Source organism: Mauremys reevesii, linkage group 2, assembly GCF_016161935.1.
Source record: "Mauremys reevesii isolate NIE-2019 linkage group 2, ASM1616193v1, whole genome shotgun sequence".
Lineage (NCBI taxonomy): Eukaryota > Metazoa > Chordata > Testudines > Geoemydidae > Mauremys > Mauremys reevesii.
In genome coordinates this window covers 68015865-68035038 of record NC_052624.1, presented here as the reverse complement: position 1 = coordinate 68035038, position 19174 = coordinate 68015865, and the positions used below count along the sequence as shown (strand labels likewise).

The window sequence follows — 19174 nt, the reverse complement described above, 5'->3', positions numbered from 1 at the left end:
ATTGACATGATGGTGCACCCAAAAAAGATTTACCTACCCTATAACCTCTTTTACTTTTTACTGTATCTTATAAAAATACTTAAATAAGAAACTAAATTCTCTCACACACATGGCACATTCAAACTGCAATAAGGATTTATTTTTTTAATTGGATTAATTTGGCACCCAGAATTGATCTCATACTTTGTCATTCTAAATTGTGTCTGAGCAGCATGTAGCTAGAGGCTCAGAGCAGGCAGGGGAAAGCAGCAGCAGAATCTTTTGCTGCTTGTGGAACTTGAAAAAGGAAAAGATTCATACACGCATTGGTGAAGGAGATGGGGAGTCTCTATGGACATTTTGTAGTGCAGATTTTGTGCCCCTTCTTGCTCCAGTATTAGAAAAACCCACACAAAATACCAGCAGAGAAAAATAAAACAATTTTTTTCTCTAAACCTCCAAAAAAAGTGACAAGATACTTTTAAATTAAAGGTGCATTTTCAGCTACAGGTACATGGATTAGTCTTAGAAACTAGATAGATAGATAGATAGGAGCTGTCAAGTGATTAAAATTAATCACATGATTAATCATTAAACAATAATAGAATATCATTTAATTTTTTTTTTATTTTTCTACATTTTCAAATATTTTGATTTCAATTATAAACACAAAATACAAAGTGTACAGAGGTCACTTTATATTTATTTTAGTACAAATTTGCACTGTAAAAAATAGTATTTTTCAATTAATCTAATACAAGTACTGTAGTGCAATCTCTATCACGAAAGTTGAACTTACAAACATAGAATTATGTACAAAAAAAACTGCATTCAAAAATAAAACAATGTAAAACTTTAGAGCCTACAAGCCACTCAGTCCTACTTCTTGTTCAGCCAATCATTCAAACAAGCTCCAATGTTTACATTTGCAGGATATAATGCTGCCCGCTTCTTGTTCACAATGTCACCTGAAAGTGAGAACAGGTGTTCTCATGGCACCATTATAGCCAGTGTTGCAAGATATTTACATGCCAGATGCACTAAAGATTCATATGTCCCTTCATGCTACAACCACCATTCCAGAGGACGTGTGTCCATGCTGATGACAGGTTCTGCTAGATAACAATCGAAAGCAGAGCAGACCGACACATGTTCATTTTCATGAGAGTCAGATGCCACCAGCAGAAGGTTGATTTTCTTTGTTGGTGGTCTGGGTTCTGTAGTTTCCACATCAGAGTGTTGCTCTTGTAAGACTTCGTAAAGCATTCTCCACATCTCACCCCTCTCAGATTTTGGAAGGCACTTCAGATTCTTAAACCTGGGGTCGAGTGCTATAGCTATCTTCAGAAATCTCACATTGGTACCTTCTTTGCGTTTTATCAAATCTGCAGCGAAAGAGTTCTTAAAATGAACAACATGTGCTGGGTCATCATCTGAGATTATTAATACATTAAATGTATGGCAGAATGCAGGTAAAATAGAGCTGGAGACATAAAATTCTCCCCAAAGAGTTCAGTCACAAATTTAATTAAACACATTTTTTTAAATGAGCATCATCAGCAGGGAATGGTGGCCAAAGCATGAAAGGGCATGTGAATGCTTAGCATATCTGGCACGTAAATACCTTGCAATGCCTGCTACAAAAATCCCATGCGAACGCCTCTTCTCACTTTCTAGTGACATTGTAAATAAGAAGTGGACAGCATTATCTCCTGTAAAGGTAAACAAACTTGTTTGTCTTAGTGATTGGCTGAACAAGAAATAGGACTGAGTGGACTTGTAGGCTCTAAAGTTTTGCATTGTTTTGAGTGCAGTTATGTAATAAAAAAAAATCTACATTTGTAAGTTGCACTTTCCCAATAAAGAGATTGCACTGCAGTACTTGTATGAGGTGAACTGAAAAATACTGTTTCTTTTGTTTGTCATTTTACAGTGCAAATATTTGTAATAAAAAATATAAAGTGAGCACTGTACACTGTGACTTTTTTTTTCTGAGACAATTTTTATATCCTTCAATGAATCCTAATCCCTGGTGCTTATCCATACTTCATGAGCAGGAGGCAGTTTCAAGGAAGTTATTTGTTCAAACCTTTTCTAAGAATCCTCAGATCTTGGTTAATCCTGGTGGTCATATATCACTGCTTCTGTTCTATTTCACAGCTACTGTTTAAATCTGGGAAACCTTCCATTGACTTCAATTGGTGTTGGATCAGGGCCTAGAGTTTTTATATTGTGTATATTAGTGTAGTATCTAAGGACCTAATCCAATTCCTATTGAAGTCCGAGGGAGTTTGTAAGGTAGTGTTCTCACCTTCTGTAGCACCTCGTTGTGTTAGGGTATGATACTGCAAAGAGTCCTCATCTCCTGCCAGCTGTCTGCCTCTCACCTCCAGCCAAGTAATCTGAAGTTCAGTCCCCTTCCAGGGTTTCAAAATGCCCAGTTGAAAGTCCAAGCTGAATGACCAAATAACTCTTCCATCCCTCTCAGGCTCCACTGAAGTGTTCTTACTCACCTTCATCAGGGCCTCTCCCCACAGGAGCCTAATTTGCTTCTTCAGAGTTCCTTCTCTGTTGCTTGCTGGAGGATCTGTACTTGGCCTCCGTCCCAGGAACCTAACCCACTCCTGTGGTTGGCTAGCATGCCCCTTCCTCAGGGGATGGTAGGGGAACACAGGCCCATCCTCTACTCTGTGTCCTGGCCCAGGGACCCTGTATTAAGCACTGCTTCTTCAGACCCTGCTTCTGTTTCCCTGGGCTGCTTCCTATCTCCAAGTCCACCTGTGCTGCTTCCCCACAGCCTGTGCTCAACTCAGCCTCCCCTTGGTTCTCAGGCCTCTGGCTTCTTTCTTCTCTGCTGAACTAACTAGTTTTCTGCCCCTCTCAGTCTCCACTGAAGTGCTTTTACTATCCCTTCCTCAGGTCCTCCTCCACAGGATCCTATCCTGCTCCTGCAGAGTTCTTCTTTTATAATGTCCTATCTTTGCAGGTTTTCCCTCCCTCCCTCAGGGATTCTGGCAGGTTCCCCATGGGATTTCCTTAGACCTGGTAGGTTCTAGCTCATAGATTCCCCTCACAGGAGCCTTAGTCTGTGGGTTCTTCTACTTGCAGGAGAGTCCTGTCTTCCCTTCAGTCTTCCCCCACCCCCGAATACTTGTATAGTTTTTTCCTAACCCATTCACAGGTAAGGCCACTAATGAGCCTTCAGTTGCCAAATCACCATCAGCTTAGCGATGGCTGCTAGGTTACAGGAGAGGCTGAGCTTGGCTTGCATTAAAAGGCCAGCCAGCCTGTGACAGAGTTTTCCCATTATTCAGTGGGAGCTGGATCAGGCCCCAGGTACTACTGTCAACTAATAGTCTGTCCTCCAAAGTGTCGGAAATTTTCTCCCTGGCTCAGAACCACAAAAAGGATAGGCATTATGATGCTGACCCTAACTTACAGGCACCTAGAAAAATCACTGGAACAACACTCCAATCCACTATTGTTTTTGTATGTTCACTCTGTACGGCTTTTATCTTAAAAATAAATGCACTGTGCTGACTAAGTGCTGTGTGGTAACTGCTGGCAATTGCACTGCTCCTTGTCCTTGAAGAGGAAGCAAAGCACAGGAGCTGGCCATTAGGCAGACTGGCTTGCTGGAGATATCATAATGTATGAACACAAGAATGGCCATACTGGGTCAGACCAAAGGTCTATCTAGCCCAGTATCCTGTCTGCCGACAGTGGCCAATGCCAGGTGCCAGAGGGAATGAACAGAACAGGTAATCATCAAATGATCCATCCACCATCGCCCATTCCCAGCTTCTGGCAAACAGAGGCTAGGGACACCATCCCTGCCCATCCTGGCTTACAGCCATTGATGGACCTATCCTCCGTGAACTTCTCTAGTTCTTTTTTGAACCATGTTATAGTCTTGGCCTTCACAACATCCTCCAGCAAAGAGTTCCAGACTGACTGTGCTTTGTGTGAACAAATGCTTCCTTTTGTTTTAAATCTGCTGCCTATTAATTTCATTTGGTGACCCCTAGTTCTTGTGTTATGAAGAGAAAATAACACTTCCTTATTTACTTACTCCAAACCAGTCATAATTTTATAGACCTCTATCATATCATCACTTTTCCAAGCTGAGAAGTCCCAGTCTTATTTATCTCCCCTCATACAGAAGCTGTTCCATAACTCTAATCATTTTTGTTGCCCTTTTCTGAACCTTTTCTAATTTCAATATATCTTTTTTGAAATGGAGTGTCCACATCCGCATGCACTATACAAGATGTGGGGGTACCACGGATTTATAGAGTGGCAATATAATATTTACTGTTTATTATCTATCCCTTTCTTAATGATTCCCAACAATCTGGTAGCTTTTTTTGACTGCTGCTACACATTGAATGGATGTTTTCAGAGAACAATCCACAATGACTCCAAGATCTCTAATTTAGACCGCATCAATTTATATGTATAGTTGGGATTATGTTTTCCAATGTGCATTACTTTGCATTTATCAACATTGAATTTCATCTGCTCTTTTGTTGCCCAGTCACCCAGCTTTGTGAGATCCCTTTGTAGCTCTTCGCAGTCTGCTTTGGATTTAACTATCTTGAGTAGTTTTGTATCAGCAAATTTTGACACCTCACTATTTACCCCTTTTCCCAGATCATTTATGAATAAGTTGAATAGTACTGGTCCCAGTACAGACCCCTGGGGGACACCACTATTTACCTCTCTCCATTCTGAAAACTGACCATTTATTCCTACCCTTTGTTTCCTATCTTTTAACCAGTTACCAATCCATGAGAGGACCTTCCCTTTTATTCCATGACAGCTTACTTTGCTTATGGGCCTTTGGTGAGGGATCTTGTCAAAGGCTTTCTGAATATCTAAGTACACTATATCCACCGGATCCCCCTTGTCCACATGCTTGTTGACCCCCTCAAAGAATTTTTGTAACTTGGTGAGGCATGATTTCTCTTTTCAAAAATCATGTTAATCTATGTGTCTGATAATTCTTTACTATAGTTTCAACCAGTTTGCCCAATACTGAAGACAGACTTACTAGTCTAACTGCTGGGATCACCTCTGGAGCCCTTTTTAAAAATTGGCGTCACATTAACTACCCTCCAGTCATCTGGTACAGAAACTGATTTAAATGATAGGTTACAAACTACAGTTAGTAGTCCTGCAATTTCACATTTGAATTCCTTTAGAACTCGAGTGAATGCCATCTGGTCCTGGTGACTTATTACTGTTTAAATTTATCAGTTTGCTCCAAAACCTCCTTTAATGACACCTCGATCTGGGACAATACCTCAGATTTATCACCTAAAAAGAATGGCTCAGGTGTGGGAATCTCCCTCATATCCTCAGACATGAAAAACAATGCAAAAAATTCATTTAGTTTCTCTGGGGGGGCTATGCAGCGTTAACTTCTCTCCACCCCCAATCAGATTACCAAAGGTAATTACCCTCTGCTATTTTTAGTTCCTGGAGGAGCTATGGTAGCCCTCCCCTGTGGAGTAGAACTCAGGCATACAGAAAACATTCATAAATTTAATACAATGGTCTCCATAAGATACTTTAGGGGGTTGCAATATCTGTCATAATGAATATTTCCCCTCTTACCAAAGCCTAATTTTCAGATTAAGAAATGCATTGATAATCAGGACTCACTTGTTTGGCCAATTATTCTCTCAAACACAACTGTAACCTCCAGAAAAGTCAAAGGACATTACTGCATGATTATGAAAGCAGAATAGAGCCCTAAACTTTCTAACATTGAGGGCCAGATTCTGATCCCAGTAACTCCAGTTAAAATCTGCTTGCTTTCAAGGGAGTTACTCCAGATTTTATACAAATGTAATCACAATCAGAATTTAGCCTATCAGCTTCCCAGCTTAGTACATAGTATTGAAATAACTTTTGCCTTGCAAAACAACTAGTGTTTCCCTCTCCTTTTGACGGTAACAATTGCTTTTCTAAAATAAGAGATTTTCTGTATGTCAGAAAGAAAAGACCATCAATTTTGTTACAGTATTCCAAATCTGGCAAAGAGGGTGTTGAAAAGCTATCTTTTACAACAGTGCTTGATTATAGGTATTTTTAAAGAGACAAGGAGAATGGTGGGATTTCTCTGATACATTACTGCATTGGGGAAACAATCTATTTGTGTAAAGGCAAATTAACAGTGTAAATGGTGAAAAGTTGCAACATGCCTACTGTCATAGAATATCAGGTTTGGAAGGGACCTCAGGAGATCATCTAGTTCAAACCCCTGCTCAAAACAGGACCAATCCCCAGACAGATTTTTGCCCCAGATCCCTAAATGGCCCCCTCAAGGATTGAACTTACAACCCTAGGTTTAGCAGGCCAATGCTCAAACCACTGAGTTATCGTCCCGCATCAAAGAGCTTGTTGATTTAAAAAAAAAAACAAACAGCAGCACTAAATGCATAACAGTCACTTTTAAAGGACAGTAGCAGATTGCCATAGCAGCTATCTGACAAAGACTACTACAATGCACATTTTTTTCTGATTTTTGGTGGTATGCATGTGCATATGAGTGCAGAATTGAAGCAGTAGGGCCTTATACTGCCATTGTCTGGCAAGACCTACTTCAGTGGGAGCTTTTATGCAGAATAATAGCAGGCACAGATCTTTAGTATATAACATGCTGTTATTAAGTTTCCTTATGTATTAATGATCATGCAGACATTAAAATCAGTGGGAATATATTGTATATATTTACAGCCACTTTCAATCAGGGGCGGCTCTAGGAATTGCGCCACCCCAAGCAGGGCGGCACGCCGCAGGGGGCGCTCTGGTGGTCGCCGGTCCCGCGGCTCCGGTGGACCTCCTGCAGACGTGCTTGTGGAGGGTCCGCTGGTCCCGCGGCTCTGGTGGACCTCCTGCAGGCATGCCTGCGGATGCTCCACCGGAGCCGCGGGACCAGCAGACCCTCCGCAGGCATGCCTGCGGGAGGTCCACCGGAGCCGCCTGCCACCCTCCCGTGGCACGCCGCCCCAAGCACGCGCTTGGCACGCTGGGGTCTGGAGCCAGCCCTCCTTTCAATCCCCTATACATTGCCAGAGCAGTGTAAAATAACCTTAATATAAATCAGAACCAGGGCCAAGGAGTAAATATTACACATTTCTTGCTATGTCATATAGACTGTTTCAAGCCATTTCATTTTAGCCTGAGACTGTTCATTGCCCTCTAAGGCCAGTGTCAGTGGTCCTTGGTGTGGTTTCTACTGCAGGGGGTCTCTACTGCTACCTGCCTGGTTTCCTTTGGTTAGCCCCCCGATCAGGGCAGTTCTTGGACCATGGCCTCTAATTAGGCCCAGGGGTCTGCTTTTGTCTCTTTGGGTCTTATTTCTGGAGGCAGCCTGGTGCATGGGTGTTGCCCTTTCCCTACCCCATGCCTCTCTGCCTCCCCTCCCCCTCTGAGCCTCCCTCCTTTTATAGCAGACCTTTTTTCCCCCCTCATTGGTTGCAGCTGAGGGTGTCTCCTTCCAGGACTGGCAGTTGTAGCAGCTGTGTGTGTGGGGGGGGGTCAAGCTGCTTGCCTGTAGGCAGGAGAAGCTCCCCTCCTCCTCCTACCTCTGCTCAGTATGGGATTTGTAGACCCCATTACTACCAGTCACTATTATTTATACTGGGGATACATTTAGCGACTGGGAATGCATTATGCTAGAATCTCTGCAAACATACAAGTAGATCTGGTTCCTGGCCCAAAGAACTTACTGTCTGATTTGAAACAAGAAGCAACAAGCAAGGGTGACAAACAACAAGACTGAAGGGTAAAGAGATGACCTTGGAAATGAAGTTAACATCATGTGGTTCCATTGGTTAGCTATTGCACAACCTCCCCATCATTGTTTGGATGATTTCTTGTCAGCTTCATAGCAGCAGTGGATTTTTGGGAGGGGGTAGCGGTCATACAGATTAATTCAGGGAGAACTTTACCTACATAGGAGCAGTGTGGAAGAAAACTCAGCTGTTTGAGAGAGAAGCAGACGAGTGGCCATTTCAAGGATGGCATCACAAGGAGTTCTTTTTTGGTCATGTTAAGTTTGAGTTGCTGGCGAGACATTCAGAAGGGAAGGTCAGAGACAGAGGCTGAGATTTGAGCCGAGATGAAGTGAAATTAGTCAAGAACGGGCATTTAGTTTGGCAATCAACTAGTATAAATATAGTAATTGAAGCTGTGCAAGCAGATGATCTCACCCAAATAAACAGTCTAGAGCAAGAAGAGGAGGGGGCCAAGAATGGGATCCTATGGAAGCAGAAAGACAACACAGTGGAAGAGATGCCAAAGGAGTGGCCAGAGAGATAGGAGGATACCAGGGGAGAATAGATGACAGGAACTCAAGGCAGTGGCTGCAAATTACGTGCTCAATAGTTTAGAAATCAGGATGTTTTACTTTGCCCTCTTTGATTATGTCCAATAAATAGCTTGTGGAAGGTCTTTTCTGGATAGGATACAGAGAAGTCAGCAAAGGTTGAAAGAAAATCCTATTAGTAAATACCTTTATGCAGTCAGAAGGGTTAAACACAGAGCATGTGTGTTTATAAACCTTTCCTGTCTATAGTCAGGTCGGAGCACACAGTTCTGACAGAAATAAAAAGCTGTGTATGGTATAGACTCTGTCATCTTCTACGGTCAGAGCCAGACTGATTCCCAGGAAACTGAGCTTTCATTGAAAAATAATTTTGGAGAGCTTCTTGTTGGGCCTCCTCAAAAACAGAGAAGTTAGAGTTATGTGTGATAGCAAAATAAAATATAAAAAAAAAAAGAAATCAGCTGCCTTCATGGGTGGAGGGCAGGGGCGGCTCTAGCCATTTTGCCGCCCCAAGCACGGCGGCATGCCGCGGGGGGGCACTGTGCCGGTCGCCGGTCCCGTGGCTCTGGTGGACCTCCTGCCGACGTGCCTGCGGATGCTCCACCGGAGCCGTGGGACCAGCAGACCCTCCGCAGGCACGCCTGCGGGAGGTCCACGGGAGCCGCCTGCCGCCCTCCCGGTGACCAGCAGAGTGCCCCCCACGGCATGCCGCCCCAAGCACGCGCTTGGCGTGCTGGGGCCTGGAGCCGCCCCTGGTGGAGGGGCAACTGTAAAATTGTTTTGCAGGCTAAAGCTGCTAAGATTGGCTCATTGTGTGGGCCTGATCCTGTGGGATAACAAGCACCTGCAACTTCCATTGGGAAATTCAGTGGGAATTTCCGGTGCTGGATCAGGCTCATAGAACACACACCTAAACCTTTTGGGTCATGCCAGTTTCTCCCAAAGCCAAATTATGAAGTCTTTTCTGAACTCTTACTCCTGCAAAATTCCCAGAGTAAAGACTGTACAAGGACTGTAGAATTTACCAACAAGGGTGAACTGAGTCTTAAGCATTGAAAATTATGTTATTTGAGTAAAATAACCCAGGAAGAGGCCATGTGATAGGGTGCTCAGTGGGCTGGGTGGCCTAGTGGTTAATGCACCTGACCTCTACCTTTTGTCTTGCTGTCAGGGCAGAGGTGTAGTAGTAGTGCCTGGTTCCTGCCCGTAGGCTGGGAGTGTCTGGGCATTTGCCCTTAAGTGAGTCATGGTAGGGGGACCCAGGGCCTTCCTCTCCACCAGGTCCCTGCTCAAGGCCCTGTGGGAAGTAAGATTGACAGATTCCTCCCCACAGAGAGCCTAAATCTGGGCTACTTCTCTGCCATGTGCTCCTTCAGTTTGGGGCATGACTTCTAAAGTCCAAACAGTCAATAGCTTCACAAGCAAGTCCAAACGAGCAGTGTGCTGCAAGACACGCTGCTTCTCAAAGCGGGTGGTGGTTGGAGAAAGTGGTGCTGGAGGCCTTACCCACTGTGAGGTTCCCTCTCAGGCACAACCTTCTCTCCAGCTTCCTAGAGAAGGATTCTTCTCTCCTGCATCCTGTCCACCACCCCATGCCTGGGCTTCTCAGCTCCTTTAAACCTGATCTTCAGGCCGGTAGGGGTAGGGCTACCTGGGCCCATGATTGCCTTCTGGCCCAGTGTGAGGTTTGTATACCTCTGATACAAACTATAGCAGTCATTCACCTTTGTGAGTAAAGTGTTCACAATCTGGCATATTATTAATTATTATTATTATTTTACACACAATACAATAATTAAAAATGTTAAATGTATTTTAAAATAAACTGAAGATCATTTCCAGTATCAGCATGTTATACAGATCAGGTTTTGCTCTTTTTTTTTCTTTTTCTTTTTTTTTTTTTAAATCCAGGAACCAAAATATGTTCGCATTTGCGCAAGTGTCTCCACAGAGAATAACAGTTACTATGGATTTACACCAGCATAAGTCAGAGCAGACCTTGGCCTAAACCTTGTTCACTCAGGGACATATCACTCAAGATAAGAAGAATTTCAGTATTCAATCCTTAAGGGCCAATCTTGCATTGTGTATAATGCAGCTGTGCTTGCGTGGAGTGCCAGTGAAGTTCACGGAGCTTTGCATGATTGTTACAAATCTGCCCACAAGCTATATGTTACAGGACTAGGCTTTATGGGCTTGTGATGGGGTTTAAAGCCGAGACAGGGGAAGGCCTGGAGCAGTACTGGGCCAGGGAGGTCCTGCCTCTCAGGGACTGCTGCACATGCTCCTGAGATGATGATCAGTATAAAGGGAGCTTCAGCAGCCTCAGGAAGAGGCCATTTATGGATGAACACTGCTCTGCAGAAACAGGAGAAAAATGTCTACCTAGGGGACCTGGCTTCCAGTCTTCCCCTGGCTACTAGACACTCTGGGAAGGAGGGAGAACTGTGCTCAAGGGCTCAAGAAGGCTGCAGGCATCAGCCCTAGACTGTGGGGGCTTTGAAGCAAAGACTATGACTATACCCCAACCTGAGATGCAGGGGGGTTAGGAAGTGGCCCGTGAAAGGTGAGCAAGTGGCCTAGCTGAACATAGGCTAGTGCATACCACTTCATTTTTAGGAGAAAGGCCCTAGGTCCCCCTACCTATCCTGGAGCTATGACCCCTGACCTGAGGAGGGCAGAGCTAGGGGTTACCATCAAAAAGTCCAGTCCAGATAAGACCTCACCCAGAGGGCTAGGATACTGTGAACTAATAGAATGGCTGAGTAATGCTCCCTCACTCACCCCGGAGGAGGGAGGTCCCTGGAGGGCTGTGATAGCCTGTCTCCAGGCTTGTCTCTGTTTACCTGAGTACTGGGCTTGCCAGGGCTCAGGCAGCCCGTCCCCCAACAGTCTTAAGGGGCCAGCTATAGCCTGGGCAGGGCTCAGGCAGCCAGCAAACAACACAGTCTTACAGGTAGGCTGGGGCCTGGGCTTGCAGGGCTCACGCAGCCAGCAAACAACAGTCATCAGGGGGCTGGGGCCACTTCTCTTCAGAGTGAGAGCCCCTTGCAGAGGAACGAGGGTCAGCCACCCAGGGGGAGGGGCAGAGGCCCTTCCTACTCCACCGCGTCCCAGCCCAGGGCTCTGGCAGGGGCAGAGTCAGCTGCCCCGAGGTCGGCGGGGATCCAGCCACAACACGCCGATGCTGGGGGTGTGGGCTTTGCAGCCAGCCCTATGGCAGCTGCCCCTGGGCCACTTCCTGCCTCCCCTGGGTTGGGTACCTCCTGCATCCAGGCGTTGTCCAGCTCCTCTGGGTAAACAGCAGCGGGCACGCCAGGCCAGTTGTCGTCCATGTCTGGGGCATGGAACGGGCTAGGCGGGGGATCGGCCTCAAGCTGCTCCAGAACCAGCGGGACATCCTTCCCCTCTGCAGGTTTCCCCCTGAACGGGCTGCAGGTCTGGTCTTTTATACTTCCGGCCCCGCCCTTCTCCTTCTGGTGAGCGGGGCGGGGAGGCTTAGGCTCCACCCTACAAGGAGCAGGTAGCACTCCCTCACTCACCTCAGAGGAGGGAGGCCTGTCTGCCTCACTACAGGCTGGAGGTGGAGACCCAGAACAATAGGCCTGCTGACCACCCAAAACACTCTGCCACTGAGCTTGTCTACACATTGCATTAGTCTGCACAAGGGGAGGGGAATTAAATTTTAGTCCACACTCACATGTTGCCCACTAATGGGCCTGTGCAGACCTTGCTGGTGTACACTAAACGTTCCCCAGGGCGCATTACTGTAGTCCTGTTTCAAACACTACTACATTAATGCACACTAGTGAATTTTTAGTGTGCACCAACAAGCTTGTTTGCTGTACAATTTTCACACCTCTAGTGCAGACCGACACACCATGTTGACAAGCCCTAAGTGTACATTTAAAATTCACAGTGGCATGTATGAGTTATAATCTGTTTTATATTTCATGGTCTTTGTTTACAATTTAAGACTTCATATGAAAAGCTAAGAGGCACTGTCCCCTCCATTTCTGAGAGGAGAATATTTATCTATGGTGTTAGATACTGAAAAACAATACTCATCATTTTTTTTAAAAAAGAACTGAAGTAATTTATTATACCCATTTCAAATTATAATTGAAATATTTCATGAGGCTTAGCAGCTACTGTATTCAGGAGATATGCAACTCTTAGAATGAGAATCATTAGCCTTCAGACCACACATGTTCAAATAATCTCTCCCCTACAAGGCCCCCACACACCACATTTTAATAACCTTTATCTCCCTAAATCTTCGGTAGATGGAAGATGTTTTAAGTCTCAGGGAGAAATTAGATACAGATATGAGATGGCTTCTACTTTGAGGTGAAAAGGATTGGTTGAGACTGGATGTATAGGTTATCTACAGAAATGTACTTAGGTGCTACTTCAAAATCTTGCTTTTAGACTCCTGGCTCAGAAATTCACAAATTATATTCTTTGCAAGAACTGTGGTGTGTAAAAATACTTCCATTGTATAAGATTTGGGGGTGGGGGGATGAGACAATGATGAAACTATTTGTCAAAATGTGAGGAAAAAAATCAGACATTTCTAGAATTCATAGTGATTTAAGAATATGTATCATCACAAGACAAGGGTAACATTTTCTAATTTCCAAATTATAAAATACTGTAATGAGATACTACATTACTATTACTGTTACAGCTTGCATATAGTTTCCATTTTGTTACACGGTTCCTATTCCAGCAAGCGCAGAATCAGCTTTCAGTGGTTGCCAAAACACAGAAATCCTGTAGGGTGATGAAATGGGACACAGGAGAGTTTAGGGGGCGTGTCTACATTGTTCTAGTGTAGTGTAGAGAACAAATAGCCAGCATATGGGGTTTTAAAAAAAAATAAAGAAAACAACAGTACCAGAATTTAGAACTCCAGCACATAGGCATATCCTACTGGAATTTTGAAAGATAGCCCTACCATGTCCATTAATTACATTTTTCAAGCTCTGCTGTTCTGGATTCTTGACACTCAGAGGAATTGGAAAGATGAAGATCCAAATTCTGTTCTCATTTATACTAGAGGAACAATTAAAAACAATTACACCACATACCAACCCCATCCTATCCCACACACAAACTTAACTGAGATGAGAATATTGCTCAGAGCCTTTTCTTCCAAAGTTATTATTCTGAGTTCTTCCTTGACTTTGACAGTGGCAACACAACATTTAAAAAGTTAGAGCAGGTATGAATGTCGTTTATTCCTTATTTGATTATGTTAGAAATGTCATGGTATTTGTTCAAGAAAAATGCACTAAAAGTTAATCATTCATACATTTGTAGACCTTTTAAATAATTGCAAGTACATGCAGAATTATGCAGCCCTTAGTCAGTTGCTAAGGTTAAAAATGAAGTATGGCCTTAATTTTTTAAACACAAATTAAAAGCAAAATAAAACCCCAACTACTCTCAGATGACAAGGCTACCCTTTCAGATCCAGATTAACCAGTACACTCTGCTTTGTGTGTGCCCTGTCAACAACAGCAAATCAGTCATAAAACTAATTATACAAAATAGATGGGTTTATGACTGCTTAAGACATCAGTGAAACTCCCCATTGAAATAAAAATCTTTGATAACTTCCCATTTAAATGAGAAAAATAGAAGCTTACTAGTAATATGCCATTTCTTCTTATGTTAGTGGGTCTTGACAAAAATCCATAATAAACTATAGCCCTTGAGGAAAGCACTTGCTCTCTAATGTTTCACTGTTTGAAATAAATATTATCAGGTCCCGTTGAAAAATGCAACAGCAGCTTCTTTCTAAAAAGGGAAGGTACTCTGCTTGCATGAAAAAAAAAATCAAACATTTCCAGATCTTCCAAGAACGGAGACAGTTCTAGCTGCTTCAAAATATTGCTTTAAAAAAATAATTTTATTTTCTGTTCCTGAATTTAATTTTGAATTACAGAATACTCTATTTTCCAGGGCAATGACTCAAAGCTTGTTGAATGTGGGGCAAGATCTAAATTAAAACAAATAAAAAAGATTGCATTTTCCATATCATTAGTTCTTTGATTTTGTTTACATTTCTAGCCCCAAAAGTCCTACATAAATGTACTCTTTTGAATTTTAAAAGGGAATTTCAAAAGAATTTCCACCCCGACTCCTTTATTTAATGGTGACTATATCTTAAAATGTTGAAGTATCAATAGTATTTATCAGTGTTTGTTGGAAACTATACAGACCTTCTTTTTTATCTTCTGGAGCAATCTTCACCTTTGTATCTGTTATATCTTTGAAAGAGGCCAGAAACAGTACTACATCTCCTTTCTCATTCTTTATAGGAACAATGTCCAGTAGGCACCAAAATGAAGATCCTGCAAGGATACAGAATGAATTAAATGCAAACAGCTGTCTTTTTGCTGAAAAAATCCAAACTATTAAAGCTGCAACTAACGTAATTCTAATAAAAAATCTTATTTAGAAGGTCAGTCAGGAAATCACAGATGTTCAGCTCATGTAAATCTCTTCGCATCATCGGTCGAAGCTCAGTAATGCTGCATTCTGTGGAATCAAGGCATTAATTTAAATGCAAAATTTATCTACTGGGAACATTAATAGAGTTTAATGAAGCTTCTCACTTCTCTCAAACCACATTTTCCTTTGAAATCTTAACTGATGCTGACACTTCCTATTTTAATGGAATATCTGCCACTACGTTAACTCTGATATCTGAAGCTTCCATGTTTACTATGAAATATCTTTACCTTAGATTAATTATCAGATTTGGATCTCTCATCATCCCTTGGCAGAATACCCAGTAGCTAGTGTATCACTTCACTAATTCGAAGATGCTTAAACTAATCAGACTTGTGACTTAAAATAGAAAGTAAAGTACAGTTATTCACATCTGAGCTGTTAAACTTAGGCAAGTGAAAACTCAAAGTCCTTGTATTTCATTTGAGTGTTATAATACCCACATTTTATCTGTGAAAATTAATGACAATAAAGATCTTCCCTCTTACATGTTAACTGCAGTAATAGCAGTTAGTAGCCTGGGTAAAACAATACTTTTTTTTTTTAATGTAAAACTCAACTTGCCTATTTAGTGTCAAATTGTTGTATAAATAGAAAGATTTTTTTTTAAATCACATCATCCTTGGATAATAGGACATTAAGTCTGATGGTTTTAAGTACTGGGGTTGTAATTCACCCAGATAATTCAGCATAGAAGCTAATTATTGCCAGTGTGTTGGTGTTGTACTGCTGCATAGTTCAAGCACATTGTGAGTACAGCTGAGATCACACCAAAACCCTGATCCAAACCCCACTCATTTTGGGGTAAATCAGTCTAGATATTAACTATCGTTGGCAGCTTAGGCCCATCCCTGTAAGTCACAAAGGAAAAACAATTCCCCTCAGACACTTCCAACATACCAGCAGACCACTAATGTTCACAATGGGATGAATCGTTATTGGACTAAGTATTTTTCATTTGAAATCTGTTTTTGGGCATGCCTGACCCTGAGACTTCTATATCCTATGCATCTCACTGCTCTTTTGGCAACAATTTAATGTTCAAAGACTACTTCCAGTTCTCATGAAATAAAACTAAACATGGCCACTGGGCCACTAGCTGTGGTTGAAAATACATAGCTAATATGTATATAAATATGGCTGAGCTCAAAAGATAGATTGGAAGAGCAGATTAGAGCTGCTTGCTTTTGGCGCTCTTGTCCCTGTCCCCCTATTTTCTTTCGTCTCAACTTTGCAGTTTTAGAAATGGTACCGGGCACTGCAAATTTGCTTACAAGTCGGCTGTCTAATCTAAATTTTAAATATAAAATCAACTTGACTGCCTCCTGAGAGCTGGGGCCGAGCCTAGCAGGGGATACCCTGGAAGTGTTATTGCAGTTGAAGTTCCAGTAGGATGCTTCAAAGGAAAATCAATTGTTCCTCTCCCAACGCAGTCACAGCTCTCTGGAGGCAGTTGGGCAGCTTTTAGTTAGGTTAGTAAATTTAATCTGCAGCTGGGATCAGGTTCCCAGTTTGAAGGAAATCAGGAAAGTGAGAAAGGGAGGAAAGAAGGATATGGCAGATGAAACAGAATGGGTCTATACTGGGTTTTAACTATTTTGTAAGCTGTGAAAACAGTGCAAGCAAAGATACCATCATAAAAGAAGGTAGAAATGGGAGATCAGAAGCAAAAGATTTCTGCCTGCTTATTCCCCCTTTTTCCATCCTGAATTTGATTGGTGCTACTTCCTATCCTCCTTGAACTTCTCTATTTTTTTTAAACTATGTTCTAGTCTTGGCCTTCAAAATATCCTCTGGCAAGGAGTTCCACTGGTTGACTATGCGTTGTGTGAAGAAATACTTCCTTTTGTTCGTTTTAAACCTCTGCTGATTAATTTCATTTGGTGACCCATAGCTCCTGTGTTATGAAAAGGAGTAAATAACAACACTTCCTTATTTACTTTCTCCACACCAGTCATGATCGTATAGACGTCTATGATATCCCCCTTTAGTCATCTCTTTTCCAAGCTGAAAAGTCCCAGTCTTATTATATGCAATGTTCCATACCCCTAATCATTTTTGTTGCCTTTTTCTGAATTTTTTCCAATTATAATATATTTTTTGAGATGTGGTGACCATATCTGCATGCAGCATCCAAGATGTGGGTGTACCATGGATTTATATAGAGGCAATATGATATTTACTGTTTATTATCTGTCCCTTTCTTAATGATTCCCAACATTCTGTTCACTTTTTTGACTGCCAGTCCACACTGAGTGGATGTTCTGAGAGATTTACCCCAAGATCTCTTTCTTGAGTGGTAACAGCTAATTTAGACCCTATCATTTTATATGGGGTTGGGATTATGTTTTCCAGTGTGAATTAATTTGCATTTGGTAACTTTATCTGAAATGATTAATTTGATTCTGAGACCTAGGGAAATTAATGTCAAACAAACTCTCTGTCCTTACAAAAGTATTTACAATACTCAGAAAGCCTTTCAGTATTGCACAAATGTGCAACATTCACTTTAGTTAAAATAGCTGCATTACAGTGGATTCAGTAAGTGAATAATAATCATTAAGCTTGCTCAGCATTTTTATGGCAGGCTTGCATATTGTTGTTTGTTTCATGTCTGTTTTTTTTGTCAGCCATATTATCTCCTTACGTATCTTTTTTATTTTCCTCCCAAAATAAACACTGTCTGAACAAAGCAAATAAAAACTGCAGAGGAGACCACCAACTTAAAATAGATGCATATACTAATTCTCTCATGAGCTACAAGTTAACTCCTGGAATGAAGGAACCACGTGATCTGTGATTGGCAATGGGGTCTTTTAACCATAATGTGGATCAACAGTTTGAATTCTGCACCGTGCCTTAACAACTGTCTACTCCATTGCAGTCTTAGCAAACAGGCCATGGAATGAATGGGTATGGAGGTGAAGTATCCCCTCAGCCCAGGAGAGATGATTTCCTAAGTCAGGGTTTAGACCAGGGATGGGCAAACTACAGCCCACAGGCTGGATCCAGCCCACGAGCTCTCGCTGGGGAGCAGGGTGTGGGGTTTGGCCCTGCTCTGGTGCTCCAGCCGGAGCGGGGGCCGCACCATGTGGCTTGGCCCCACTCCAGTGCTCCACTCAGTATGCTGGGTCGGGGACCGCACCACATGGCTCCCAGAAGCCGTGGCATGGCCCTGCTCTGGGGCACAGGGTCGGGGGCTGCACAGCTCCACTCCAGAGCTAGCAGGGTCGGGGGCCGCTCCATGCCTAGGAGCCAGAGAAGGAACATGCCACGGCTTTTGGGAGCCACTTGAGGTAAGGGCCGCTCAAAGCCTGCACCTGTGAGCCTCTCTGCACACCCCAGTCCCCTGCTCCAGCCCTGATTCCCCTCCCACCTCTCCAAACTCCTTGATCCCAGCATGAAGCACCCTCCTCTGCTCCAAACCTCTCATCCCCAGAGCCCGCACCCCCAGCCAGAACCTGCACCCCTTTCCACACCCCTGCCCCAGCCCTGATCCCCCTCCCGCCCTCCGAACCCCTCTGCCCCAGCCCAGAGCACCCTCCTACATGCCAGACTCTTCAGCCTCAGCCCCATCCCAGAGCCTGCACTCACCCCAACCCCAATTTTGTGAGCATTCATGGCCCACCATACAATTTCTATTCTCCGATGTGGCCCTGAGGCCAAAAAGTTTGCCCACCCCGGTTTAGACAGATCATGAACGGTTTGTATCTTTCCTGAAGAAAGAGAGTAGACTTCAATTTTCAATGCTGTCAAATTTTCACTGGGAAAAATATAATGCAACCCACTTCACATGGTCTGCACATTGAAAAGCTGTATCACACAATGTTATATGCCTATAGTAGGATTTCTTACTTGTTAGATAAATAAAACCCAATGTTACTATTACTCTGTTGAGAGAACTCTGTTTCAGGAAGGGAATTCCTTTCCTGCTTCAGTTACTACATACAAAGGGCATTGTCAACAAATCATTGTCTACCAAAAAGATTTCCTTTGCAGCTTTATTTTTATGGGCTTTATTTATTGACCCTGGCTACTTCTCTATCAGAAAGCTTCTTTTCTTTCCATTACAGTAAGATCTGAAGCCTCAAAATATATTTTAATATCCTTAAGCAGAGAATAGCACATCACAGGACAGGAGGGAGAGACAGAACAAAAGAAATATCTCATCATAGAGCAATCCAACTAGCCCAATAGTTGTTCTCAGCAACACTGAGGTGACTATTTTATGGTCCCCCTCTCATCCACAGCTACTTCTACCTATCCTCCACTCCCACTGTCAAAATAAGCACAAATTGCCTTCAGCTGGGAGTCTGTGCAGAAACTGAGATACTA

At 43.0% G+C, this 19174-nt stretch overlaps 1 protein-coding gene across 6 annotated transcripts in view; it reads right to left on the bottom strand.

Moving 5' to 3' along the window:
• The window catches only part of KCNH8 (potassium voltage-gated channel subfamily H member 8), a 337777-nt gene that overhangs the window by 187096 nt on the left and 131507 nt on the right, over window positions 1-19174 (bottom strand). For 5 of the 6 annotated variants that reach the window (XM_039525054.1, XM_039525058.1, XM_039525057.1 and 2 more), the window contains one exon: window positions 14548-14679. In XM_039525054.1, coding sequence (XP_039380988.1) covers window positions 14548-14679 — 132 coding nt within the window. Of the gene's footprint in view, window positions 1-13277; window positions 13367-14547; window positions 14680-19174 lie in introns of those variants that run through there. The other variant, XM_039525059.1, reaches the window with a different exon arrangement.